General features: G+C 44.6%; 2 protein-coding genes across 10 annotated transcripts in view; one reads left to right on the top strand and one right to left on the bottom strand.

Annotated features, from left to right (window-relative positions):
* Positions 1–1,901, bottom strand: part of TM2D1 (TM2 domain containing 1) — a 38,858-nt gene extending 36,957 nt beyond the window's left edge. Inside the window, exon 1 of one of the 2 annotated variants that reach the window (XR_010589993.1) lies at positions 1,425–1,901. Coding sequence is in view for 1 of the 2 variants with exons in the window: in XM_042851396.2 (XP_042707330.1) it covers positions 1,425–1,582 (158 nt within the window). In the remaining variant the exon portion in view is untranslated. The remainder of the gene's footprint in view (positions 1–1,424) is intronic. The other variant, XM_042851396.2, reaches the window with a different exon arrangement.
* Positions 1,902–1,981: 80 nt separating this feature from the next.
* The window catches only part of PATJ (PATJ crumbs cell polarity complex component), a 212,504-nt gene continuing 187,822 nt past the window's right edge, over positions 1,982–26,663 (top strand). For 5 of the 8 annotated variants that reach the window (XM_065555401.1, XM_065555406.1, XM_065555404.1 and 2 more), the window contains exons 1-8: positions 5,491–5,660; positions 12,175–12,235; positions 12,324–12,490; positions 14,444–14,638; positions 16,826–16,965; positions 21,899–22,094; positions 23,693–23,821; positions 26,394–26,606. In XM_065555401.1, coding sequence (XP_065411473.1) covers positions 12,214–12,235; positions 12,324–12,490; positions 14,444–14,638; positions 16,826–16,965; positions 21,899–22,094; positions 23,693–23,821; positions 26,394–26,606 — 1,062 coding nt within the window. In that variant the 5' untranslated portion in view covers positions 5,491–5,660; positions 12,175–12,213. Of the gene's footprint in view, positions 1,999–5,289; positions 5,661–12,174; positions 12,236–12,323; positions 12,491–14,443; positions 14,639–16,825; positions 16,966–21,898; positions 22,095–23,692; positions 23,822–26,393; positions 26,607–26,663 lie in introns of those variants that run through there. The other 3 variants (XM_065555403.1, XM_065555408.1, XM_065555402.1) reach the window with 2 other exon arrangements.

Consider the following 26,663-nt stretch of genomic DNA (forward strand, 5'->3'; position numbering starts at 1 on the left):
GTTCCAAGGCAGAGGGTTGAACTGCTGGCAATTGATAGCCTGCAATTGATAGCCTTCTGGGCGGCTGCAGCACAGAGAACTTAGGGGAGTGGGGAGACGATAGGGGGAGCTGATGCGGGGCTGCCGGTCTACCCTGGTTACAAGTCCCCACCAGCTAGCTGCAACGGGCTGCTCTTCCTGCAAGCAGTGGACAAAGAAGGCAGCTGCCAAATGACATTAGAAGGAAGCATTGCACAACTTTAAACGAGCATGTTCCCTAATTGCTCAGCAACGTAACAACGAAACAACGTTAACCAGGACGACTTTAAGTGAGGAGTTACTGTAATGCAGAAACACACTTCCCTAGGCTGCACGTTTGAATGCTGTTACCAATATCGCCTGAAGGAAATGTAAGTGGTTAACTCTGATAAGAAGAGTAAAAAAACCTTCTCTATGAAAAGAGGGAAATCAAGCACCTCAAAACCAGCTTTTATTTCCTTGCTTTTTAGGATGAGTGTCAATGCACACCAGTAGTCTGTCAAGTATTTGGTTAAAAAGAGGTTCCACCTACCAAAACCACCCAACAGAATGTAAAGTGATCATTTGAAAATCATAAACTCTCACATATCTGCACCAGACTAATCCTGAACAGGGACTGAATTGTAAAACTTCCTACTTATATTACCGAAGACTGAACTCCAAGAGCCAAATAAAGCAGGATGGGAAGTCAACTTTTCCTTGCTTACCTTCCCCTTTTGATCTCCATTAATGTCAGCAATTGTCAAAAACTATCAACAATTAACTTATTGGAGGGAGAAGGTGGGAGCCAGATGTGACCCCCTTTAAACAGTCAATAGCTTCCCAACGGGAATATGTCACCCCCATATTTCTACCTACCGCAGTCTGCAGATTCAAAACTACAGGCTGATCTCTTTCCTCCCAAATGAATTATATCCTGCAGAACCATCACCTCCAGGTGATTTGAACGCTAACAAAACAAAAGGGAGACCCCTCTCTCCCACCCCCCCAAAAACCCCAACCAAAAACCCCAGGAAAGAATCTCTCACTTCCCCTATTAACCAACTCAGTCACTCCCCTCAGCTACTGTCACTATCCAGAGCCTCTGAAATTTCACTACTAATGGGGGCGGGAAGAAGAGACCCCCAAACCATCCCAAGCAAAGATCTTGCACCCCTCACACTCAGCACGGAGGCTGATCTCAGCTGCGGTTACCTCAGAGTGGCCTGAAGAGCCGGGGAGGGAGGGGGGCAATCCCATGGGATGGGGGGGGGGCGCTAACAAGCCTCGCCACACTCCTTTGACAGGAGCACCTGGGGCTGGCCCTGGGACACAGGCGGGAGCAGCCAAAGAGAGAGAGACACACAGACCAGGCGTCACCATGGTAACCGAGCCCCTCACCGCAGCCCCAGCCAGACTCAGGATATTGCCCCAGCCTCAGCTCGTCGCACTTGAGTGGGGGCTCCCCGCCGGCAACGCCCTCCGCGGCGACACACGCCAGCCACAGGACGCCCAGCAACCGGGCTGCCGCTTGACGCCTCCTCAGCAGCAGTAGCCGTCGCCTCGACCGGCCGGCCAGCATCATGGAAACCAAGCCGGGCCGCCGCCGCGGCCTCAGCCCTAGGCGGCCTCGCGGGGAAGGGCGGCTCAGTGTGCAGCTGGGTACTTTGCCCACATCAAAGATGGCTGCCGTGTAGTATCAATCGCGCTGAAGGCAAGCCGTGCCCTTTGCCGAGCCTCCTCTGCTTCCTCTACCGGTGGAAGTCAGGCTGCCCCTACTCAAGATGGCTACCGCGTCCCTATTGTATTAAAGTATAGGAAGCTGGGTTGCCCTCACTCAAGACGTTCCCTCCTCTCTATGGTTAGGAAGCTCGGCTGCCGGTGCCCGAAGCGCTTTGCATTGTGGGAACATGGAAGGGTGGGCAGGCGAGTGAGCTGAGGAGTGAAGGCTGGAGGAAGAATAACAAGGGAGAGGAGAGGGAGAAGGGGCTGGGGACAAAGGTAGGGAGAATGAGAAGGAAGGGGGCTGGGAACAGGAGGGAGATTAATTCCATCCCCCTTCCCACAGGGTCAGGGATGAGCTGTCAGGCTGGCTAAGGTGCTGTGTTCCAGATGCAGTCTGGAGGTGGGTTTGAATCCACTTCTGACAACAGGCCAGGGACTAGCCGAGAGAACAAGAAGTTCCCCTCACTTACAAACAGGGAGTTTTTCTCTCCATCCTTTTAATGCGCATTTCAGACACAAATATGTGGGGGTGGGGGAAAACACATACAGAGGGGAAGAGGCAGCCAGTCCCTGAAAGTTAAGAAAACTAACCAACTGGAGGGCAGGCCAAAAAAAAAGAAACAAAAAACAAACCCACCAACGTGATTTATGATTGTTGTAGAGGTTTGTTTTTAGAATGTCATTTTTTTTTAAAAAGTCTCTAATTTTTGGCGGGATTGTGGATGGAGAGGAGCAAAATGTGTATCTGCCTCATATTTTCCTCCAACCCAAACATTGCTCATTGGTGGGAGAGAAGTTCCTGGACACTGGGGGTTAATTTTAAGCAAAATCTCCAAGACTATAACAGGGTTAAAAAAAGAACTAGGTAAGTTCATGGAGGATAGGTCCATCAATGGCTATTAGCAAGGATGGGCAGGGATGGTGTCCCTAGCCTCTTTTTGTCAGAAGCTGGGAATGGGTGACAGGGGATGGATCACTTGATGATTACCTGTTCTGTTCATTCCCTCTGGAGTACCTGGCATTGGCCACTGTCAGAAGACAGGATACTGGACTAGGTGGACCTTTGGTTTGACCCAGTATGGCCATTTTACCAGGACAAATAAAATGCAGCTAGACATTTTAGTGCTATGGCAGGTCAGGCAGGTTATAATTGGTTCTAACTGACACACCCACAAGGTACAACATTTTTTTCCTACAGCCAAGTATTATACAAAAAGGTATAAAAATGTGTTCTACTTTTCAAAATGTCAAAGAAAAAACTAATGATTCTTATTGATCACTATAAATGACAAACATATTAACATCAGTAAATACCTAGGCCCTGTCCAGACTAGTTTTTCACACCATACAATTTAAAATCAACATCTGCAAATACAGATTAAACAAATAACCCAAACTCCAAATGTGGTTTACAATGCAGTTATGTCCAATGGCAAAATGACATGTGCTTAACCAAACTCATTTAAACCTGTGTTAAAAACAGTTTCTTAACATTAGAAAAACGGTAGTGTGGAAATGACATCAGGCTCCCTGAAACCACAAATTCCAAATCCCAACAGGGTCATCTCTAGCCATCATTTTTCTATCCAAGGATCACAGAGTACTTCACAAATTTTAATAAATACAGAGCTTATCTATACACTGGGGATTCTTGCACCAATGTACCTGCACCTGTCCAAATCCCTAGTGTCGATCTACTTCACTACTGTAAAAAGAGTCTTGCTGTTTCAAACTATGTCATATTGGTGCAGCATCAGTTTTCAGCTGCTGAATTGGATAAAGGTGCTATAGAAATGCAAAGAATTATTACAAAGTAGTTCAAATAAAAACATCATATTGCCTACCTTGTCCTCTTTTTTAGTTTATTTCACATACATCTAGAGTTTATCAATTATAGTGTTGAAGAAAACAAGTCAAGGCTTCAGTTACCCATCAGCACCTCTGAAAACAGATTGGTTTTATAACGGTGGGTCAAATTTTTACCCTTTGAGATTATTTACCATCCAAGATGAATGGTAATACTTGCTTGTTTCTGCCTGTCTTTGCCTCTTTGCTAACGAGAGAATTTTCATGAATGTAAAAGAACTAGGGATCAATTTGTGAACCACAAATAATGTAAATAGTCGATTTTGGATTTATTTTATTTTGGAACACAGTACAACTGGGAGTCCTAGGCATTAAGATAATACAAACAACAATAATAATATAGTATGTTTGTGTGCCACTCTTCTCTCTGTTTAGAATCAGAACGACTCAACTGTGTGTCCAAGTCCCTATGCTGCTGATGGCTAATGGCCGTTCCTCTTTAGTTGAAGTGGTAGGAGCTAGTGCCTTTAAAGCAGGACAAGGCGAGTTCTAACTATGTTGCTGTTGTGAAGTTCCAGGCAACTGCAGTTTTCAGACAGACATAAAATCCTAGCTAGCTACTGATTTGTTGCACTATGAAGATCTGATTGACCATTTCCAACAGCCTCTTCTAAAACTACATTTTCTTTCCATCCAGATTTTTATGGACTATGTTTATAGGTATCTCAGAAAGTTCTTTGTCAAACATGTCACCAGCCTAAAGTCTTCTGAATTTTTTGCTTGGGTTTGTGTCCTCTTTCTATTTCCTTTTTATTACAATCTAGAGTGACCAGATAGCAAGTGTAAAAAATCGGGACGGGGGTAGGGGGTAATAAGTGCCTATATAAGAAAAAGCCCCCAAAATCGGGACTCTCCCTATAAAATCAGGACATCTGGTCACCCTATTACAGTCAGTGAACCTCTGAATTCCAAATGGCAACTATGAGTGACTGTCCATGGACAGACTGAAATATCATGTTTTCAAGGACAATACAAAGCTTCCATCCAAGGCCCCAATCCTGCATGCGCTCAGGGTATTGCCAACTCCAAACATCCAGAAATCAGGCGATTGGCTCTAAAACTCATAAGATTTAAAAAAATCTTTGGGTTCATTTTATTAAGGGTGCGTTCCTCCACAGCCACGAGGTCTTTTTTTTTTTTTTTTAATGAAAGCTGAGATTCTTCTCTAACCACCTGAATCCAGGCGCTGGGGCTTTAAGAAAACCAACAAATATTACCAGAGTTGACTTTTGTACTTTTGCTATGGCGAGCAGTGGCATTGTAATCAATGGTTTCAGAGTAGCAGCCGTGTTAGTCTGTATCCGCAAAAAGAAGAACAGGAGGACTTGTGGCACCTTAGAGACTAACAAATTTATTAGAGCATAAGCTTTCGTGGACTACACCCCATATGCATCCGAAGAAGTGGGCTGTAGTCCACGAAAGCTTATGCTCTAATAAATTTGTTAGTCTCTAAGGTGCCACAAGTCCTCCTGTTCTTCTTTTTATTGTAATCAATGGGGCTAGGCATGGTAGTAAAGCTAAGCCTGTGTGTAAGTGTTAGCAGGATCAGGGGCCAATATGGTATTCAGGTAATGAGAGATCCTAGTTAAAGGACGCTCAGCTGTAGTGCCAGCTCTGGTATGAGTTCAAGACCATGTTTACATGCTGGAAATGAAAGGACCCATTTCTTTCACCCCCCCCCCCCCTTCTCCATCCCCCATCATCCCCTTTGCTTGGGAATAATTTGTGCCTTTCTTGTCCTTCTTTCCCTCTTGTCTCCCTCCTCCACTCCCTTCTCCCACCCCTTGTTCCTCCCCGCGTTCCCTATTTCTCTCCCTACCTCCCTTTCCCCCTCCCGAGTCCTCTCTCCTCGAGTCCCCCTGTCCTGCGCTGAGACCCGCACGAAGCTCGCCCGCGGCCCGCAGCGCAGTGGGTATGTGCGTACGCGGCGCCCGCCCGGCTGATTTCCTGTGTTGCAGGTGACGGTGAGGTGCGGTCAAAATCCAGCCGCTCGCTTCCGCCCAGGTGAGAGCGCAGAGCAGACGGCGACCCGGGAGCAGCCAGGCCTTTTGCAACCCGCCTCCGCGGACCAGGTATTACACTCGGGGGCAGCTTGGCTTCCCCACAGACAGGGACCCCCCCCTCCCCCTTGGCCGTTTCCTGCCCCTTCGCTGGTTAACACTCCCGAGGGTGGGAAGGGGGAATGAACAGTGGCTGGGACTGGGCAGGTCAGGAACTTCCTGAAAGTTTGAGTTTCACCAATCCCCACCCGAAAGCACCCCAAATCTACTGAAGTTCGGGCAGGACTGGCTTTGGCTCTGCAAAGTCGTGATGAGCCAGGGGCTGAGCTATCGGTCTAAGCACTTTTTAATAGTGCCACAATCAACATAGTGTTTAAAATACTCCCAATCCGGGACAGTTCAGATTCAAGGCCCTTTTCAACAGCAGCCCCACTCTTTCCAAAGGGGTTTGGCCAGCTGGTTCTGGTTTTAACTCCCTATCCTGTCCAAGACCTGCTTGGTTTAGGAATGGGGGGCTGATCACCTTCTGTCACTCTGGAAATGATCAGAGGGTTCTGTCATAGGCTTAGGTTGGGGGGGGGCAGAAATGACACATGGGTGGCACACAGAGTCATGTGCCACCCCCAGATTTCTGCCTTCCATTTATCTCAGAGGTTTTCAAACTGGGGATGGGGCATGGAGGAACGTTTGGTGGGGAGTGGTGACGCCAGGCAGCTCAGGCCAGCCCCGTATGGCAGGGCTCGGAGATAGGGTTGCCAACTTTATAATATTTAAAAAACAGACTTTGGGTGTTCAGTCAGTAGATTTGATTGGACACTGTCAGGTTCCCTTTTCGACCACCTGGCCACCCTCTCCAAGTCCTGCCGTGTGGGGCTGTCCTGAGCTGCCTGGAGTCACTGCTTGCCCCCATTAGGGTGACCAGATGTTCCGATTTTATAGGGACGGTCCTGATTTGGGGGTCTTTTTCTTATATAGGCTCCTATTACCCTCCCCCACCCTCGTCCCGATTTTTCACATTTGCTGTCTGGTCACCCTAGTCCCCATGAGTGTTCCTCCACACACCCCTCCCCTCATTTGAAAACCTCTGTGCTAAATGGAAGGCAGAGATATAGGGGCACCTGACCCTGTGTGACCCCCCCCACACGTCAACTCTGGTTTGGGCGGGCAAAACTTCATAATTTCCGCCCCCAATCTCTGCCCCTGCTACATGCGAGTAGATGATGCTGAGCGCCACTGGCTCCCATGGATTTGGCTGGAGTTGGTGCTCAGCACTTCTGAAAACCAGGCCCCATGTGTCTTTAGACATAGACTTCATCTCCAATGCAAACGAGAGATGTTTTTTTCCACCAGGACATCTAGCTCAATGTAAAGTCCTAGTGGAAACAAGACACCGTAATTTTTAACTCACTGTAGCTAATCAAAGTAACTGCTACCTGTGCCTTTACTCCACTAGGACTTTACATTGAGATAGATGTCTTGGTGGAAAACACACATCTCTTCGACTGTGAAGACACAGCCGTAAATTTGTGGCAGGAACTGTCCATATTTTTGTTTGTTGTATGCTTTTTGTCTTAAACAATAACCTGATGAAAGTCTTGTTTTTTAAAGCCATAATTCTTTGCTGATTAGGTGTGTTGGCTCCTGGACTGTGTAAGGTAACATTATCCTGTCACAGGGCTGTATAAAATAGCTTCTTTCCTTCTGCAGGATTCCAGAGTTGTTCAGAAAATTCTATGCACTTTCAGACAGAGCACTATCTTTGCCAGGTCTTAACTTTTTCTAGTATAGTAATGTTGTTTAGGGGTGTGACTTTTTGTGTGTGTGTGTGACACTTATATACTGGCAAAGGCCCTAGTGTAGCTACAGTTATACAGGCATAAAAGTGCTTTTTCTGATGTATCTTATTTCAGTTGCCAAACTGGTATAAGCTATACTGTCAAAAGCACTTTTTTGCCTATATAAGTTGTGTCCACACTAGGATTTGCTCATATCGCTATACTGGTGAGCTTTTTTTTTTCTTTTTTTTTAAAGTGTAGTCCTGGCCTGCATCTGTGTTTGGACAGTACCTAACACACTTTGGATGTTACTCCAATTTAAATTAGAGTGTCACACCCTGCAGACTTGAGTGCATTGCACATGCCATGGGCTCCTTGCATTCTTCTGTGAAATGTTTGCTGGTGGTTTGCAGATAGCTGGCTGGTCACATGATACTGTCCTTCCTTGTTTCCAGCTGCTAAATTGCACTGAAAAATGCTGAATACTTTCCTAATATTACATGAGTAATTGCTGTAGTTGCCACAAAGATGTTGTTCAATTGCAAATCAGAGGGGAGGTACTCATGAGAACTTAAAACATGGAAAGGTTTGAGAACCCATGAACTACACTGTTTGTGTATAAACAGATGTATCAGGGATGTGTCTTTTGCTGTCCCCATGAAAAATCTGCCCAAATTTGGCCAAGTTATAAACCTTTTGAAAAATCATACTGGCCCTGGAACCGAAAGCAGGGAACCTGCCTCTCCTGTGCTCTCAGTGGCAACCTGCTGGGCCCAGGCAATGTGAAGAAAAGTTTCCTGATTAGAATGCAGAGGAGACAAGAGCTGGATTGCAGGGGATAAGACCAGGGCCCAATTAACGCATAGGCAAACTACTCATGTGCCTACGGCCCAAATTTGTTGGGAAATGAGGGCCCAAACCTGAGTGGTGCTGAGACCCTGTGCATCATGTCGCAATGGCATTCACTCAGATTTGGTCTGGCTGCACCATCATCCTGGGTGGCATGGGACAACATGAACAGAGGTGCAACCCTGTGGTTTCCTAGGGCTCAGTGATGGCTAATCCAGCTCTGGATGGGTTGGAAGGGCAGTGTAAAATGGGACAAGAAGCCTGATAGGAGAGTCTAGGATTGGAAGCTAGAGAGCATGGGAGTTGCAGTGGAAACTGGGGTGGAAGCAAAGAGGAGGAGACCAGAGAAAAGGAGTCAGGGGATAGAGAGAGAACTGAGAATGGTTGGGCGAGATGACTAGCACTTGGAACAGGTGAGGAGCCAGGGATGAAAAGCCTGAGGAGGTGAGACTAGAACTAGCGAGGTGAGGAGAATGGGATGGGACGGAAACTGGACTGGGACAGACAGATTGTACATGAGGATCGCTTCAACTGCCACTGGTGTGTAGCTGCCTCTTCAATAGCTCTTAGCAACTCCAGTCAACAGTTTAAGGCTGTAAGTGGAAATTTTCATTTGATTCTTTTTCTCCTGGGCCCTTCTGCATATTTGGTGGAGCCAAAAGGACACTCCCATTTTTTCTGCTTTAATCCTTCTCTCTTGAATCCTGACCCCATGTCATAACTACTGCCCTTCTACCCGCTACAACAGAAACATGATTCACCTTCAAGACCATATCAACACAAGCCTCTAGATGAGGTTTCTCTTGAATATGTGCTGCTTCCTTAGTGAGTCTTCAGGTTTCTGCCAGATTGGATTTATTTTGTGGTGTGACAGCTCCTGTGTTTGAGCTGTTTTTAAGGTGTTTTCAAGTTACTTCCACAAAGGGATTGTTTTGCAGCTCCTATGAATTGTGTTTGGGTGTGGGGCAGGTAAAATCGCCCTGTTTGAAAGTATCTTATGAGGTTTATCAAGCTAATCAAGGTCAGGCCTGGAATATAGGAGAAAGTGGTGTTAGTGCTTCAATCTGTTGTATTTTCTTCTGAGTTGATGCAGGACCAAAGCCCAGTGTGGAATTAGACCGCAATTGTGCCTTTGGATGTGCAGTATTTCACATGAAAAGTAAAAGGATCCTGAATAAAGCTTTGCAGTGCTCAGAGATTTCAGTCCAGAGGGATTTTCATAAACCTTTCTTGGGTTATGGGTCACATGGGTTTGCAGTCCCTGAATTTTGCTATGAGTTTTGGTTTAAAGTGACACCCTCCCCCATCAAATCTGTATGTTGTCTTAAAAACACCACATTTTGCTTGGTTATAGGTAGAAGCCATGCAAACCATTAAGGTCTGTATGGATTCCACCAGAAATCTTAACTGTCCACGCTGACCAAAATCATCACAAACCTCTCCTCAGCGGGGCTGGTTGTTAATGAATCAGTCTTGTTTAGTGCTCACACGGTATACTCCTGATTTTCCAGATAACATGGGAGATCCAGGTTTTATTTGAATAATAGGGAGTTTGGATAATCAAGAGGGACTCGGCCCAGGTATAAGTTTCCACCCACATGATCAGATTGTAGGATTGACATCTGGGCTGCAAAGGGCGCCCTGTGCTACTGCTCCTGCCCTCTGATTATTGCAGGCGCAAGGTGTAGGGGGAGGCAGAGGCCCCTGGCCAGGACGCTGCTCTGCCCCGCCCCACCAGGACTGCAGCCTTCCTTGCACCTTGCTCCTGCAGGATCAGGTGTCACTGGCCCAGTGGCAGCGCAGGAAGTTCTCTGCAGCTCTGCTGTCACGGTAGGATTGCCAGGCATCCAGTTTTTGACTGGAACACCTGGTCGAAAAGGAATCCTGGCAGCTCCGGTCAACACAGCTGACCGGGCCTTTAAAAGTCCGGGTGGTGGCGCAGCAGGGCTAAGGCAGGCTTGCTGCCTGCCCTGGGTCCACACAGCTCCTAGGAGCGGCTGGCATGTCCCAGCAGCTCCTAGGCAGAGGGGCAATCAGGGAAGCTCCATGCACTGTCCCCGCCCCCAGCGCTGGCTCCGCAGCTCCCATTGGCTGGGAAACCATGACCAATAGGAGCTGTGGGGGGCATGGGCAGCATGCACTGTGCAGAGCTGCCTGGGCATGCCTCCACCTAGGGACTGGACATGCTGGCCTGGAGCCGCCTGAGGTAAGCGCCACCACCTGGAGCCTGAACTCCCTGCCCCAGCTCGGAACTCCCTCCCAGACCCCTCACGCCTTTCCACACCCCAACCCTCTGCCTGAGTCCTGAGCCCCCTCCTGGAGCCTGCACCATCTTCCTGCATCCCAACCCCCGGCCCATCCCATAGCCCCCTCCTGCACCCAAACTCCCTCCTGGAGCCCACACCCCTCCCGCATCCCACTCCTCTGCCCTAGCCCTGAGCCCTCTCCTGCACCCCACACCCCTCATCCCCACACCCACCCCAGAGCCTGCACCCGCAGCTGGAGCTCTCACCCCCACCCTGGAGCCCCCACCCCCAGCTGGAGCCCCCTCCTCCCCAACCCCCTGCCCTAGCCCAGTGAGTGAGGGTGGGGGAAGAGTGAGCGACAGAGGGAGGGGGCTGGAGTGAGAGGTGGGTGGGGCCTCAGAAGGGGTGGGGCAGGAGTGGAGACTTGGGGAAGGGGCGGCGCAAGGGTGTTTGATTTTATGCCATTAGAAAGTTGGCAACCGTATGTCACAGCCTTGCTCACACGCTCTTGTGATAGCAGGGCTGCACAGGGCTCTCTGTACTCTCACAGGAACCATTCAGTAGCAGGGTGGCCTCCCCCGCATCCAGGAGTTTCTGCTCTATTATCCGAACCTCTGCATTAGCCATATCCCTTCCTTGTACCCCATGGGGATTCAGATACTGCAGAGGTTTGGATAATAGGGTTTTGGAAAGTCAGGTGTATACTATGTATCTGATTAAGTTGGTAAACTGCTTTGGTGGCCCTCAGCATGCCAGGCCCTATATAAATGCAAGGTGATGATATGCACATAAGGACTTGATCGTCTCACAAAACATATTGCAAACGCTAATATTTATTTATTATAACAGTACTACCTAGAGGCCTCAACCAAAATTAGGGTCCCATTGTGTTAGGCACAGAACATACACATAGTAAGAGATGGTCCCTCCCTGAAGGGCTTATTTAAATAACTAAGACAGAGGAGATGTGACTTGCTCAAGTTCATGCAGCAGGTTCGTGGTGCAGAGCTGGGAATAGAACTCAGATTTCCTTATCAAGCCCAATGCCTTATCAACTAGACCAATTTTAGGCCCTGATTCTGCAATATATTTTGTATGGGTGGAGCACCACTGATTTTGGAGGGGCTTCGCACAGGTGTAAGGTTCCACCCACGTAATCAGATTGTAGGATTGACCCATAACTATGAGGAGTCTGCCAGTATCTCAATAATTAAAACAACAATGGAAAAAGTAGTTTTTTAAATAATTGTGTATTTTGAAAGGACATCAGCTTAAGATGTAGTCAATTAAAAACAAGTTTAAAATAGTTTGCTGTAACATACCTGTCTTTCAATCTCTCCTGCCATTTCTGTGTCTTTTACAGTTGCATTTTTCTATGTTTAAAAATTCATTTTTTTCCCCTTGTTGCTGTGTGAAAGGCCCAAACAAATGAGAAACTTGGTGACTATTTGTAAGTAGCCGTGAAACTGATGCATTTGATTGTAACAAAGTAAACAGTACTGTAAGTGAAGTAAACACAATGAAAAAATAGAAGTTTTTCCTCTAATAGTGATTATAGTAATCTTACATGTTACTTATAGCAATGATTTAAAAAAAAATTTTTTTTTTTTTACTGTGAGTTGACTCTGTCTCTTAAGCAATCTGCTGGAAGGTATAACTTAGTTTACACTTGGTTTCTTAATTTTTTTTTTTTTTTTTTTTTTAAACTTCATCTAGGTTATTCTGACTGATTCCAGGAAAGAGATCAAATTCACCATGCCTGAAAATCCTGCAGCAGGTAGATATTTTAAGAATAATTATCTTTGTTGAGTAGTGAGAGAATTATGAGCCAGATTTCTAATCTGTATTATTTTGGGGTGTATCAGATAAGCAGCAGGTGCTACAAATTCTTGATCGTCTGCAAATGAAACTGCGAGAGAGAGGGGAGACTTCACAGAATGAAAACCTGACTATTTTATGTAACACACTCAGAAGCCCTTTGTTTAATCAGATACTGACCCTTCAGCAGTCCATCAAGCAACTGAAGGAGCAAGTAAGTTGAAAGTTACATTTTTTGGCAATATTTTTTTAGACATTTAAAATATGGTATGTAGGTGTTGTATCACTGGGGAGGCTGCCATTTGGCTTTATAAACTGTGACTTGGGTGATTGAATGTTCTGTTTTCTGCCACATTGGTATTTAACTGGGCTATGGCTCCCATAACTGTAGGATCTGAGTGCCTGTGGCATGCTCACCTGTACACCCAGTTCAGGTCATAGGGCTAGTTGAGCCAGGCACGTGAACTTAAAATCAGGAATTAATTCTGCATGCCCTGGGTGCCAGTGATCTCTGCAGGTATCCTGTCATTATCCACATGGCTGTAGAAGACCTATTTGCATGTACATGGAAATACATCTAGGAGCAGAGTTTGTGGCAAGTGCATAACATGAATACCTGGAATATTCAGAATCGTTATTCAAAAAGTTGATTTTGTTCAGGTTCCTTTTAAACATACTCCTGAGCGAGAGAACTCTTTCTCCTGCTTGGCATGTCAACATTTGTAATTCCCAGGGGAAAGCTTCTGCATTTGTTAGTTGACTGGTGTTGCTATACATTGAATTCCAGCACCTAGCAATTATAGCATGTGCAATCTGTTGCTTGTGGACCAGACCCAGCCAGGGGGAACACAGGTGTGGCCTGTGAACTGGAGAAAGCACAAGTGGCTCTTCTGCTGTTGGTTCTGCTTTCCTGCACTCTTGAGTGGTAACACGCTTTGGCTGAAATAACTGAATCGAGGAAGGCTCATGAGACCTGGGATAAAATTTTCAGAAGTGCCTAGGTCTACATCTACACTACGGGGGGGGTGTCGATTTAAGATACGCAAATTCAGCTACGCGAATAGCGTAGCTGAATTCGACGTATCGCAGCCGACTTACCCCGCTGTAGGGACGGCGGCAAAATCGACCTCTGCGGCTTCCCGTCGACGGCGCTTACTCCCACCTCCGCTGGTGGAGTAAGAGCGTCGATTCGGGAATTGATTGTCGCGTCCCAACGGGACATGATAAATCGATCCCCGAGAGGTCGATTTCTACCTGCCGATTCAGGCGGGTAGTGTAGACCCAGCCTAGGTGTCTTAGCATAAATCCTGTTGACTTGCAGTGAGACTTAAAGTCAGGTCTACATTACAAACTGTTACCAGCATAGCTATATTGATCAGGAGTATGATGAGATATGATTTGTGACCGCCATAGCTGTGCCAGCAAAGGCCCCTTGTGTAGATGCAATTATACTAGCAAAATTGTGCTTTTGCCAGGAAAGTTATACTGGCAGATAAGCCAGTATAGTTTATTTGGCTCAGTTTTGCCAGTATAAGCTGTGTCCACACTAGGCTATAGCCATACTAACAAAGCTTTCCAAGTGTAGACCTGGCCTTAGGTACCTAAGTTTCTTTTGAACATGGGACTTAGGAGCCTAAGTGACCCAGGTGCATTTCAAAATTTAACCCATAGTCTGAAGGCTATTTCGACACTCCCTCCTTCCACATGTGTTTAGCTCCTGGGGAGGAGAGGGAAAAACAGGAGAGTAGGAAAAGACCAGAAAGAGGGATGTAATAAATATAGGGAGAATGAAAGGGAAGAGAAAATATTTTTTCATTTAAAAAATAGCTGAAACATGGAGGGATTGTATTTTAATTCTTTTTTAATACCAAAGGAACACTGTTTTGGCTATTGCTGGTGTCATGCTGCATTTCTTTTTCTGGCTCCAGCTAATTCTGCATTCTTTCTGCCTCTTTCTTTTCCTCCTGTTTTTATTTTGTGCGCAAATTAGATGTCGTCCCTTAGTAAGTGCCTGTTCCTGTTAGTCCTTTCACACACTTGGTGAAATAGTTTAGGTAATCCTGATGTATGTACTAGGTATTAATATTCTGATTTAAAATGCTGATAAATTGTTTATATGGCTGGTTTTGTACAAAATATTATACCTGCAAATCTGTTTTTATAACAGCTCAATTACATGCCTTCAGACCGTTCAGTGGACTTTGATTTTACTAAGAGAGGGTTACTAGTATTTGATGCTGACAGATCCATTACTAATGGGAACATGTATATGGTTTATAATTCATCTGGACCCAGAGTAGATCCACTCAATCCAAAACTAGGAGCTGATGAATTCAATATGATGATCCAACAGATGGCAAAGGTAAAGTCCTGTCATGGCCAGTGTGTTTAAACTTATTTTCAACAAATGTTAATTCTTTTGCATACATTGTGTTGCAATAGATTGCCAAACATAACTTTCTGTACTGTATCTGGGGGCGTGATGTCTTATAACTCAGTAGGAGAGTAGAGTTGGTTGGGATTCCTCCGCGGTGGAAAAACTTTGACAAGAATGGAATATATTTCGCTTTTGTTGACTTTTTTTAATCTGATAATCAATACCCCAAAACAGAAAAAATTCAGTTGGCGAAAACCATAATTATTTTGCCTATTGATGAAATTTCATGGGAAATAGACATTTCCTGAAAAAATTTCAGTTTTGAATTTTAACCTGCTGAATAGGAACGTGTAGTGAAGCGATGACTCACCAGCACGGCGCCTCCTGCTGGTCATCTCAGGAATTAGCTCATCCAGCACTCAGAGCGCCCGCTGCTGGCCGATTGTCTCATTTGCCTCAGGCCCTTATGTCCCTCCCAGACCCCGGTGCCCCTTACCTTGAGGTTCTGCCCTCTGGTCTCCCCTCCCAAGGAAACCTCCAATCCTCTAAACCCACCTTGCCTCAGTGGCTACTGTCAGTCATCATCCAGCCCCCTTTCCTTGGGGCAAACTGCAGTCTGGAATGGCCACTCATCATTGGCAAGGGGGTCAGGCCAGCTGCCTCTGCCTAACCCCGGGCTGTAGCCTTTGCAACCCCAGTACCTGTTTTGGCCTTTTAGCAAGGCCCGCAGCCTGGGGATTTACCAGGCTGGAGCTCCCCAGCTCCTCTTGTCTTCCCCCAGCCCTGCTTCGTTCCCTATACCCTGAGTTCCCAAGGCTGGCAAGAGAGTCCTACAGCTCCTGGCCCACAGCCCTTTTATCAGGGTCAGCTGCAGGGCTGGCTCCAGGGTTTTTGCCGCCCCAAGCAGCCCAAACAAACAAAAGCCGCGATCGCGATCTGCGGCACTTTGGCGGGAGGTCCTTCACTCCAAGCCGGAGTGAGGGACCCTCTGCTGAATTGCCGCCGAATAGCTGGACGTGCTGCTCCCCTCCAGAATGGCCGCCCCAAGCACCTGCTTGCTAAGCTGGTGCCTGGAGCCGGCCCTGGTCAGCTGGGCCCTGATTGGGCTGGCCCCAGCTGTGGCTGCTTCCCCAATCAGCCTAGCTTGGCTGTTTTAACCCCTGTTCTCCAGGAGTGGGGCAGCTGTCACACTACACAGAGATATTAACAGTGAAAGTGATTTAAAACATTTTATATACCCCTTAATTTAATTTTAATACAACTTGATTTTAAAACCTAGTCAGACTGGTACTAACTTCATGAACATAGGTGGTGTAGCATATTCGTGATATCACTATATATGCAGAGCCATTGTTGAACAGGCACAGGGATCCAGCCATGTAGGACTGGGCTTACCCTATGCATTTAGACCTGGGCATTGTTTTCATCAGTTGGGTTAATTGGTTAGTCATTCCTTTCTATATTAAATAACTGTTTCTAATTGACTACCTTAATGTAACTGTAGTGTTTTAAGCACAACTTTTCTCATTAGTGTGCCATTATAGCTGAATCTTTTACTGGTTGAGTTAAAGACTGAACATTATTTTAAATAAAACAGATGTGATTAAAGTATTTTTTCATGGGTATTTTATGCCAGTAAACAAACGCAGAAACTCTGTACTGGAACTGAAAAACAGAACAGTTGGGGAAAAAAACAACTGGTTACTCTTAAGTGTGAAATTACAGGGGGAGGGAAAAAATATGTGTTTAAAAACCATAGCCTTTGAATACAGAGCTAAAAACTCACCCTTTCTCAAGCAAAAAGCAGCCAAAACAAAACACAAGTTATTTGGTTTAGTTATGCAATATTTCCAGAAATGCTAAATAAATTTCATTAATCAGCATTTTGTTCATACTTTTTGTCCAGTTTGGAATTCATCTCATAATCTGAATGAAGTGTGAAAGCAGCTCTTAAATTTCCTGAGGGTTCATAACCTTGGCCTGCCTGTATATACTGCATTCTGTTATATGAAAAATAATAAATAGGAGAGTTTTATAGAAATAACATATGTTCAAAATTCTGCATTTTTTTTTTTTTTTTTTAGAAGGGGAAAGACTAGTTCTCCTTGTACTCATAAATTTTAAACAAGATCATTCTACTGTGTTGAAAATTAACCCTTTTTTTTTTATTAGGGCAGGCAAATAGAATACATAGATATAGAAAAACCATCTGTTGGAGGTCTTGGTTTTAGTGTGATTGCCCTTAAAAATCAAACGGTGGGAGAAGCTGGTATCTTTGTCAAGGAAATCCAACCAGGAAGCATAGCTGCCAGGTAAGAATATGCATAGTTGTGTTTTATTAACCGTTATTTTTTAAAATCCTCTTTCAGAAGTGTGGCAAAATTGTGATTTTGCGTGTTTAAAAAAATAATTGCAAGAAAAACACTGGCTAACATTTTAAAAACTGACTAATAATTTTGGAAAAAAACAACGAGGAGTCCTTGTGGCAACTTAGAGACTAACAAATTTATTTGGGCATAAGCTTTCGTGGGCTAAAACCCACTTCATCAGATGCATGGAGTGAAAAATAATTTTGGGTATGCAGTGTTGTAGATGTGTTGTTCCAGGATATTAGACACACAAGGTGGGCGAGGTAATATCTTTTATTGGACCAACTTCTTTTGGTGAGAGAGGCAAGCTTTTGAGCTTATACAGAGCTCTTCTCCGGTCTCAGAAATGAACTCAGAGTGTCACAGCTACAGCGGACAAAACCACACTCTTGATCATTACATTGATTTCTGTGGGGGGAAAATTGACTATGAAATCCTTACCAAACATCTTATCCCCCACAATCTCTCCATCACCTAGAGCAGGGGTTCTTTCTGAGGCCCCACTCAACATGCTAGAAAAACTCTGGGGCCCGGTGGACGGACCCTGGGGTATAGGCATAGTTTGACTTCTGTGGGAGGGTGTGGGGAGGGGAACAAGGGCTGGCAGGGCTCGGCCCAGCTCTGCATAGCAGGGTCCAGGGAGGGAGTGCTACCTCCAGCCCTGGCCACCCACCTGTCTGCGGCTATGTGCCGGTGGCTACTCCCCGAGGGCTCTGCTGGGCCTGGAGATGCCTGAGCAGCTCTGACTGGCTGGGTGAGCAGTCAAAGGAGGCTGGGAGCGGAGGAGCAGATGCAGCCCCAGGCACCAGCAGCAGCAGATGGGGGAATGCCACAGCTGCCCACTCCATGGCACCACCAGCCAGAGGAGCAGCTGCCCCTTACTGCCTGTCTTGGTCTTCCTGCCTAGGATCTGGCCAGAGGGTAGGGGCTGTGGGAGAAGAGGAAGTCGGGGTGTGTGTGTGGAGCTGCCCCCAGGACTACCCCACTCTGGATAAGGCACTACAGTTTGGGGAGCAACACCGTTGTGCCCCTTCAACTCTGCCCAGGGGCTTAAGGTTTCTCCTGGCGTCATGGGGAGCTTGGGGTTTCAGCCCTGCACTGCTCACGGCTTCAGCCCCATACCGCTCCCTGCGTCAGCTCCATGTGCGGGGGGTGTGCTGAGCCCCGGTGCCGTTCCCCACTTCAGCCTGAATGAGGCACCTGGGCTCGCAGCTTCAGCACCGGGGCTTGCAGCTTCAGCCCTGTGCTGCTCTCTGCTTCAGCCCCACGGGAGGTGCTGGGGTTCGGGGCACCAGGGTTCAGTGGCAGGGCTCCGCGGCCCCCCTGAAAGGGCCTTTGCGGACCCACAGGGGGCTGCAGACCCCTGGTTGAGAACCGCTGACCTAGAGGACAGCTATACAGTCCCGATATTCAACTACCAAATACTGATCAAACCAGTAGACAAAGGGGGCGCCATCCTAGTCCTCAACCAAGATGACTCTTTTAAGGAGAGCAAGAGACAACTCTGTGTCACTACCTACTATAAAGAGCTCAAAGAAGATCCCACACCACAATTTACCCAGGAATTTACGGATATCATGAAATCCTTCCCCAAACAACCTCAAGAGATATTCTACAACCTCATCCCCCAGGGACCTTCTACATGCTTCCCAAGATACATACACCAGAGAACCCAGGCAGACCCAGCCTATCTGGCCACAGCATCTTACTGAAGGAATATTGAGATTCATAGAAACCATCCTCAAATCACTCACCACACAAAGGGCCAGTTTCTTCCAAGATACAACCAACTTCCTCCAGAAACTCCTCTACATTAACAACATCCCTTACAGTGACAGCATTGCTGCCTGCATCAAATATTTACAAGATAATCGACAACCCTCAGATATCCACCACAAACACATCACCAAATTCATCCTCACACATAATTTAATATTCAACAACAAACATATTGTCGAACCATGGGTACAGTCATGGGTACTAGGATGGCTCCAATATACTAATCTCTTAATTGGCCACCTTGAAGAAGAATTTTTGGAAAGATGTACTGTGAAACCAATGATATGCCTGATAGTCTGTCCAGAGGATGAAAATATCTAAACTCCCTCAGATTTCCACCACAACTTCAACAATCACCACACATCCATTCCACTTGCTACAGTGGCAATGTTCTAGAGAATCAACTTCCTGGACACCACAATCAGCTTCAACAATGGAATACTGCAGACAACTATATACGAGAAATCCACTGATCTCCACACCTACCTTCACAGATTCAGTAACCACCCCAAAATGCACCAAGAAATCTGTTATCTACAGACAGGCACCACAGTATATGCCCCAAGGAGAAAGTCCAGGACATATTTCTTAACACGCTTAAATACCGACTTCACCAAACAAGGACATTCCATCATAGAAGTAGATTGCATCATGGAACAAGCCACTCAAATACCAAAGAGAACTTGCTTCAATACAGAAATAAAGCTCCTTCTGACCACACACCTCTAGCTGTCACCTACCACCCCAAACTGGAACTCATATTGGGGTATCCTCAAACAATAACCCCTACTGAATGGGGACCACATCTGGAAAGAAATTTTTTCTAACCCCGCTCTTCTGACATTCAAACAACCCCCCCATCCTCCTTAAGCTCATCATCAGAAGAAAGCTCCCCACAGACTAGGACACATGAACTCAAAGTGGCACCAGACCTTGCCTGAACCACAGATGCAAAACCTGTAGTCATATCTTCACTGCTACAATGATCAACACTCCCCACAACACACCTTTCAAGATCCATGGGTCCTACACATCCCTATCACAGTGCACAAAATACCCCTATAATAACTATGTGGGTGAAACCAGACTATCGCTACTCTCTCAAACGAACTCTCAAAAAACACCATATCACCTGTGGGTGAACCCTCTTCACATAGCTATCACTGACCTTTCAAGCGATGTCTACACTACTGCAGCATTGATGCTCCGGTAATCGGTGGTCGATTTTAGCAGATCTAGTGAAGACCCGCTAAAACGATGGCAGAGCATTCTCCGGTCAACGCCCCCCCCCCCCCCCCCCCCGATACTCCACCTGGAATGAGAGGAGTATGGTAAGTGTGTTTCCCGTTGACCCAGCACGGTGTAGACAGTGCAGTAAGTCAACCTAAGCCACGAGTTGCGTAACTTAGGTTGACTTACCACAGTAGTGTAGACAAAGCCTCAGTCCTCGTCCTCAAAGGAAACCTGCACAACACCTTCAAAGGATGAGCCTGGGAGCTTAAATTCATAATTTTGCTAGATACTAAAAATCATGGACTGAATACAGACACTGGATTTATGGTTTATTACAATAATCAGTAACCCACCTAAACCCTCCCACCCCCAATTTGTTTTCCTTTCTTCCCCTATGACTGGAGGGGTGTTAATGCGCCACTTCACCTTGAATGGTCCCTTGAAATATATGTTAACTACTTATGCTAAATAATCTGATCCACTTTGCATTTAGCTGTGACGCTCCATGGGCATATCTATACTTAAAATGCTGCATTAACACAGCTGCACTACTGTAGCACTTTAAAGAAGAAGCTTTACACCAATGGGAGTCCCGTCGGCATAGTTAATCCACCTCCCTGAGAGGTGCTGTCTACAAGGGGGGTTAGATTGGTGTAACTACGTCGCCAGTAGGTGTGGATTTTTCACACTCCTGAGCGACCTAGTTATACTGATGCAGGTCTGTAGTGTAGACGAGACCTAAGTACGTTTCTCAGACCCAAAGAAGAATTCTGTTTAAGTTTGAAAGCTTGTCTCTCTCAACAACAGAAGTTGGTCCAATAAAAGATATTACCTCACCCACCTTGTCTCTCTAGTAGTTTGGGTGTCTTAATTTGTGGCTGCCCACCTTTCTGGGACCATCTTAAAGGGGCGTGATTTTTTTTTTTTTTTTTTTTTTTATCAGAGGACATGTGCTCAGCACTTTCTCTAATAAATTTGTTAGTCTCTAAGGTGCCACAAGTACTCCTGTTCTTTTTGCGGATACAGACTAACACGGCTGCTACTCTGAAACCTTTTGAGATGAGATCTTCTGAAGGTGACATAGGTTAATGGTGGTTCCTACAAAATTCTGGATGCTGTTTCTGTCCCAGTAAGCATCTGGTCTAGGTCTCTGGAAGAATAATTTTATAAATATTTTTATGAAGAGGATTAAAGATTTTCTAATCACAGATGTAAATTGGCACCTTAGAGACTAACAAACTTCGTAGGAGTTATACCATCTTAGGCTAGCAGTAAATTGTACCTCTGTTTCCAGAAGAAAGCAGATTCATAAAAATTAGTGAATCTTCACCAGTTAAGGGAGTTGAGTTTTGGTATATTAAGGTGGCTATTGCAAAGTTTGAAACACAGTACCCTCTAAATGTACATCTTAACAATCTTTAGGTTGAATAATGAGAGAGAGCCATGTCCTGCTGTAAGTACTTGGAGATAATGTAGCATAGTGCTAAAAGGAATGGAAATACTCTTTCTCTACCCTACGCCCCCGTGTGTAACTACAAGAATTGAATATCTCTGGTATGAAGCATAATCAAGAATGAGCTAGAATTTCATTGAATTTTGAATGGAAACACACTGAAAGCTCTAGATGTACCATAGTAGTGTTGCAGCAAAAATCAATTTGGCTGGGTTATTAAATAGAATGTGGTATGCACATAACTTGTATGCTAGTGGAGACAATGTAATAAATTAACCATTTTAATATAATTCACTTAATATTGCATTACCGTCTATTCTGAATGTTCCAATTTAAATGACAAATCCTGTTATGCAGTTACATCTCTTTTAAAAAGTAAAAAATAAAAAAAAAATTTAATCTTTTATCAAGGGATCAGAGATTAAAGGAAAATGACCACATTCTGGCCATTAACCACACCCCGTTGGATCAGAACATTTCCCATCAGCAGGCTATTGCACTGCTCCAACAATCCACAGGATCTTTACATCTGGTTGTTGCTAGAGAGTCAGTCCAAAGAAACAGCGGAGCCTCTGCTGTCTTAAGTGACACACATCCGCCTGAAACTGTGAGTAATGATACTGTCAATCAGTTTTTGGAAGGTGTTAGTGCTTTTTAAACATATGAAAGGATTTTTATAGTTTTAACTATTTTTGTTTTACAGCAGCTAACGGTATGTGCTTTTTAATTGTGTCTAAGAATGCAGGTATTTCATTTTAAAGTTATCATGCCCTAAATATAATGTTTCCATTGCAAAGCTGCCTGAATTTGTTATAAAGTAGATACTGGTTTTTTTGTGGGGGACCTGGAGCTGACGCTTTAGTCGGTTGACCTATTCTCAGTAGCGGAGCCTACTTAGGGTAGGGCAATTTACAAGTTCACCCAATGCAAACCATTTTACCGTGGGCAATTGGACTCTGGTTATGACTTAAAAGAGGGTAGGCAGTGTTTACTTTCAGCAGTCTCCACTGATCAGAATACGATCTACTAAAACCTTAGCTCCCCAAAGCAATGTCTTATTTAAATAAAGTGATGCATACATGCATCACTGTGAAGGGAACGTCTTGATTGTATGGTTAGTTTGCCAGTTTTTCATATCAACTTTTATATGTTGCTAGTCTCCACTGATTGTGAACCCACTAATTTTCTTGAGCGTGAGGGCTTATCATATACTCAGTTATGTAATTTCACAGGCCCTGATGATGTAGTAGGGCCACACATGCCTGAGAATGGGGTTTGCAATATTGGGATCTTAATTTGTTATATTGGAAGCTTTGCTGGAGATCTTTTTAAGAGGGATTTTTGTTATACTGGATAATTATTTCCCTCATGAATATTGTAGAGCTAGTGAAATTTGAAGGTTTTAGTGGATAATCAATATTGTTTATTGCTCTGAAAATTTTAAAGAATTAAATTTTAACTGCTTTGTCATTAAAGCATTTGCATCAAACAGACTAACAAAATAAAATAGAAATATATTTCTCTGTGGGGGGGTCTTTAAACTTCCTTTATGATTTTTAACTGATCTTGGCCAAGATTTTCAGTATGCTAATAAATCCTTTATTCACAGAAGTCTTAAACCTGCCTGCTTTGCCTCATTTTGGTTTCTATGTGAGGAGCTAATATGACAGAAAAAATGGCTAGCGGTTCAGTTGTTTAACAGAGTTGTTGTTCTCAAATTGTCTTGTACACCACAAGGTTGCAGTGCAAAATAGCTTAGAGATATGCTTCCGATTCAGTATGGACAAATTTATATTGTGCTATTCATACAGAGAGTACTAGAGCTCTATACAGCATGTAAGTGAAATAACAGAAGTAGGAAACTAGTCCAATATTAAACAAAAACTAGGCTAATGCAGACTTCTCGCTATTTCGCCCCCTATGGGTTGCAGTACACTTGCTTTACCAGAAATTAAAATGGTAGTCGTTACTATTGTAAGAAATCGTAAAATTGCCTTTATGTAGTCCAGAATGGTGTCTTACGAAAGTGAAAAAGCAAAATGTATGCAAAACCCATTGACTGACTGACCAAGACTCAATATGGCGCCTGTTTATATGTGGGGAAATTTGCTCTGAATAAGATTATTAATAATTACCGGCAGAAATGAAAGCTGGAAATATTGATTATTAACTGAAATTAAAATCTCCCTCTTCTATTAATTGCAGATTCAATGGGGCCATGTTGAAGAAGTTGAACTGATTAACGATGGCTCAGGATTAGGTTTTGGAATTGTAGGAGGAAAATCGAATGGTGTGGTTGTAAGGACTATTGTTCCGGGCGGATTAGCAGATCGGGTAACTTGTTGTTTTATGTCACTTCTTCTTTGGTTTTAAAGTACAACAACTTCTTTTGACAGTCCTAAAATAAACTAATATATGTAAACAAAAGGAGTCTGATAGCATCAAAGACTGAATGCCAATACATATATTGTATATAGAAATAAATACATGTTAAAGGTATGATGACTGACAAAAAGTCAACACTGGAACTGAGCTAAATTACTTCTCAGGCATGGCATGGCTTTTATTGCATTCCAGATCAGATAGAAATATTAAAAGCTTGCCCAGCATTATAATTAGCATTCAATAAAATTTCAACCATTCGTCATCGGTGTTGGGACAGCTGCTCTTAACAGATACACATTCTATACAGAATCTGTATATATTTGGTTACAATTTTATAGGGGCCAACTCTGCAAACTCACGTTCTCATATGTGTAATCCTTAATCATGCAGGTTGTCCCACTAAAGTCATTGGCACTTACTTGCATGCAGGGCTGGCCTTATGAGTGAGCAATGTGGGCGACTTTCCAGGGTGCAGTGGTCAGGGGGGTGCTATAGTCAGGAGGCAAGGAGTGGGGTGGACCTGGGGTCAAAAGCTGCGGAAGGGAGCTTGGGGAATGGTGGGGGCAGAGGGGCCCAGGCTTGATATGGGGTGGTGGGGGAGCTTGGGGAGACAGCAGGGGCTAGGGGGTGGGGAGGCAGCGGGGGCTAGGGGTGCCAAAATACAAGTTCACCCAGGGCATCATTTCCCCAAGGCTGACCCAGTTGCATGAGTATGTGTTCAAAGATACAGTGCATGGGTTATTTATAAAGATTATTTATTTTTATATGAAGAGGCTTGGGCCTATGCAGAGCCCCACTAAAGTCCGTGATACCTACACAGGTGCACGGATTCACCTGTCTGGATCAGATTGCAGCCTTGGGGTCTTAGTCTTCAAAGACCCAATCAGTGGGGGCAAAAGACAGATCTGGCTTCAAGACTAAGCTTGATAAGTTTATGGACAAGATGGTATGATGGGATAGCCTAATTTTGGCAATTAATTGGTCTTTGACTGTTAGCGGTAAATATGTCCAATGGCCTGTGATGGGATGTTAGATGGGGTGGGATCTGAGTTACTACAGAGAATTCTTTCCTGGGTGTCTGGCTGGGGTCGGGAAGGAATTTTCCTCCAGGGCAGATTGGCAGAGGCCCTGGGGGTTTTTCGCCTTCCTCTGCAGCGCGGGGCACGGGTCATTTGCTGATGGATTCTCTGCACCTTGAAGTCTTTATACTACGATTTGAGGACTTCAATAGTTCAGACATCGGTTAGGAGTTTGATTCTGGAGTGGGTGGGTGAGATTCTGTGTCCTGCGTTGTGCAGGAGGTCAGACTAGATGATCGTAATAAGGTCAGAAGGGACCAAAGTCTATGATTCTATGACCAGTACCAACTACCCTCAACTGAAGCATTTAACAGGGTTGGGATTCAATGAGAGCTCACCAATGACTAGTTACTAACTGCTGCCCATAACCTTAGATGTGCAAAAAAAAGACATGTTGTGTTTTAAAATATTAATGTAAGGCAAGAGGCAGGTTATAGGATGCGTTCCAATTCAAAACAGAAACGAAAACTGGATATTCGACGAGCTGGAATGGTAAAAGTCGGCTGTTGCTTGAGAGCCTCCTCTATAAAACTGTCTGAAGTAATGAATGCTTCTTCACTTACTGTGAAACACCTCTTTTGCTGTGAGGAACAAAATATTTTGGCTTCCAATGACAGCTGTAAATTAAGATATGACTGTATCAGTTTCAATTAAACAAGAGGTGCGATGCAGTTAAAAATGTGAAATAAGGAGCATGTATATGCTAAAGGTCGATGAAGTAACACCTGGAAGTAACACCAGTATTAACGTGCATGTTCGTTATTATGGGCCAAGTCCTCAGCTGGTGTAAATCAGTGTACTTAAATCAACAGAAATATGAAGATTTACACCAGCTGAGGCTATGGCCCTATGTATGTTTAATACGGTTCTTTCTTACAGTAAAAATAACAGCGTAGGTCTTGATCCAACTAGTGTATCGTTTGTTTGTTTTGTTTAAACATGAGTATTCCTAGTTATGAGTGTAGTCCCGTTACATTCAGCAGAGTTACTCACTTGAGTAAAGGCTAGTCAAGTGAGTAAGACCTGCAGGGTTGAGTTTTTAATATTTGAGCTGTTCAGGTTCTTCAAATAGCTCTAAATCAAAATGCTGTGCTTTGTATCCCTAAAATCTCTGACTACAGGATTACAAAACAGTGTCAGCATTTGTTTCCCAATAAATATGAAATTTAACCTTTCTGATGAATTGTACTAACAGTCTATATGGTGTGGTTTTTTTGTTTTTATTTTTAAACAGTTTGCTGTAGAACTGGCAACTGCTGTGGAAAAAGCAATGGTTAATTGTGTTAGCATTGCCTTACGTTATTTATTTTGCAGCATTGATTAATCTTATGATATTTTCGTGCACTAGCTGCCCCATGAAAATATACTACTCAATTTCAGTCCTGCAATGTAAAATTTTGGTCCAGTTACTGATTTTTTTTTTAAATGTTCCATGTTTGAAGGATGGGAGACTGAGAACAGGAGATCACATCTTACAGATTGGAGGAACCAATGTACAAGGAATGATCAGTGAAGAAGTTGCCCAAGTGCTGAGAAACTGTGGGAATTCTGTTAGGATGGTGGTTGCAAGAGATCCAGTGTGTGAGATTACTGTGATGCCACCAACCCCTCTGAGCCTGCCTGTTGGTGCATTGCCCTTCTCTCTGGACAAAGGTGTAAGTATCTGACATTTCCTCACAATTCTTCAAATAAGTTCTGCTGTGGTTTACAGC

The sequence above is a fragment of the Chrysemys picta genome, chromosome 8 (genome assembly GCF_011386835.1).
Source record: "Chrysemys picta bellii isolate R12L10 chromosome 8, ASM1138683v2, whole genome shotgun sequence".
Taxonomy (NCBI): Eukaryota; Metazoa; Chordata; order Testudines; family Emydidae; genus Chrysemys; species Chrysemys picta.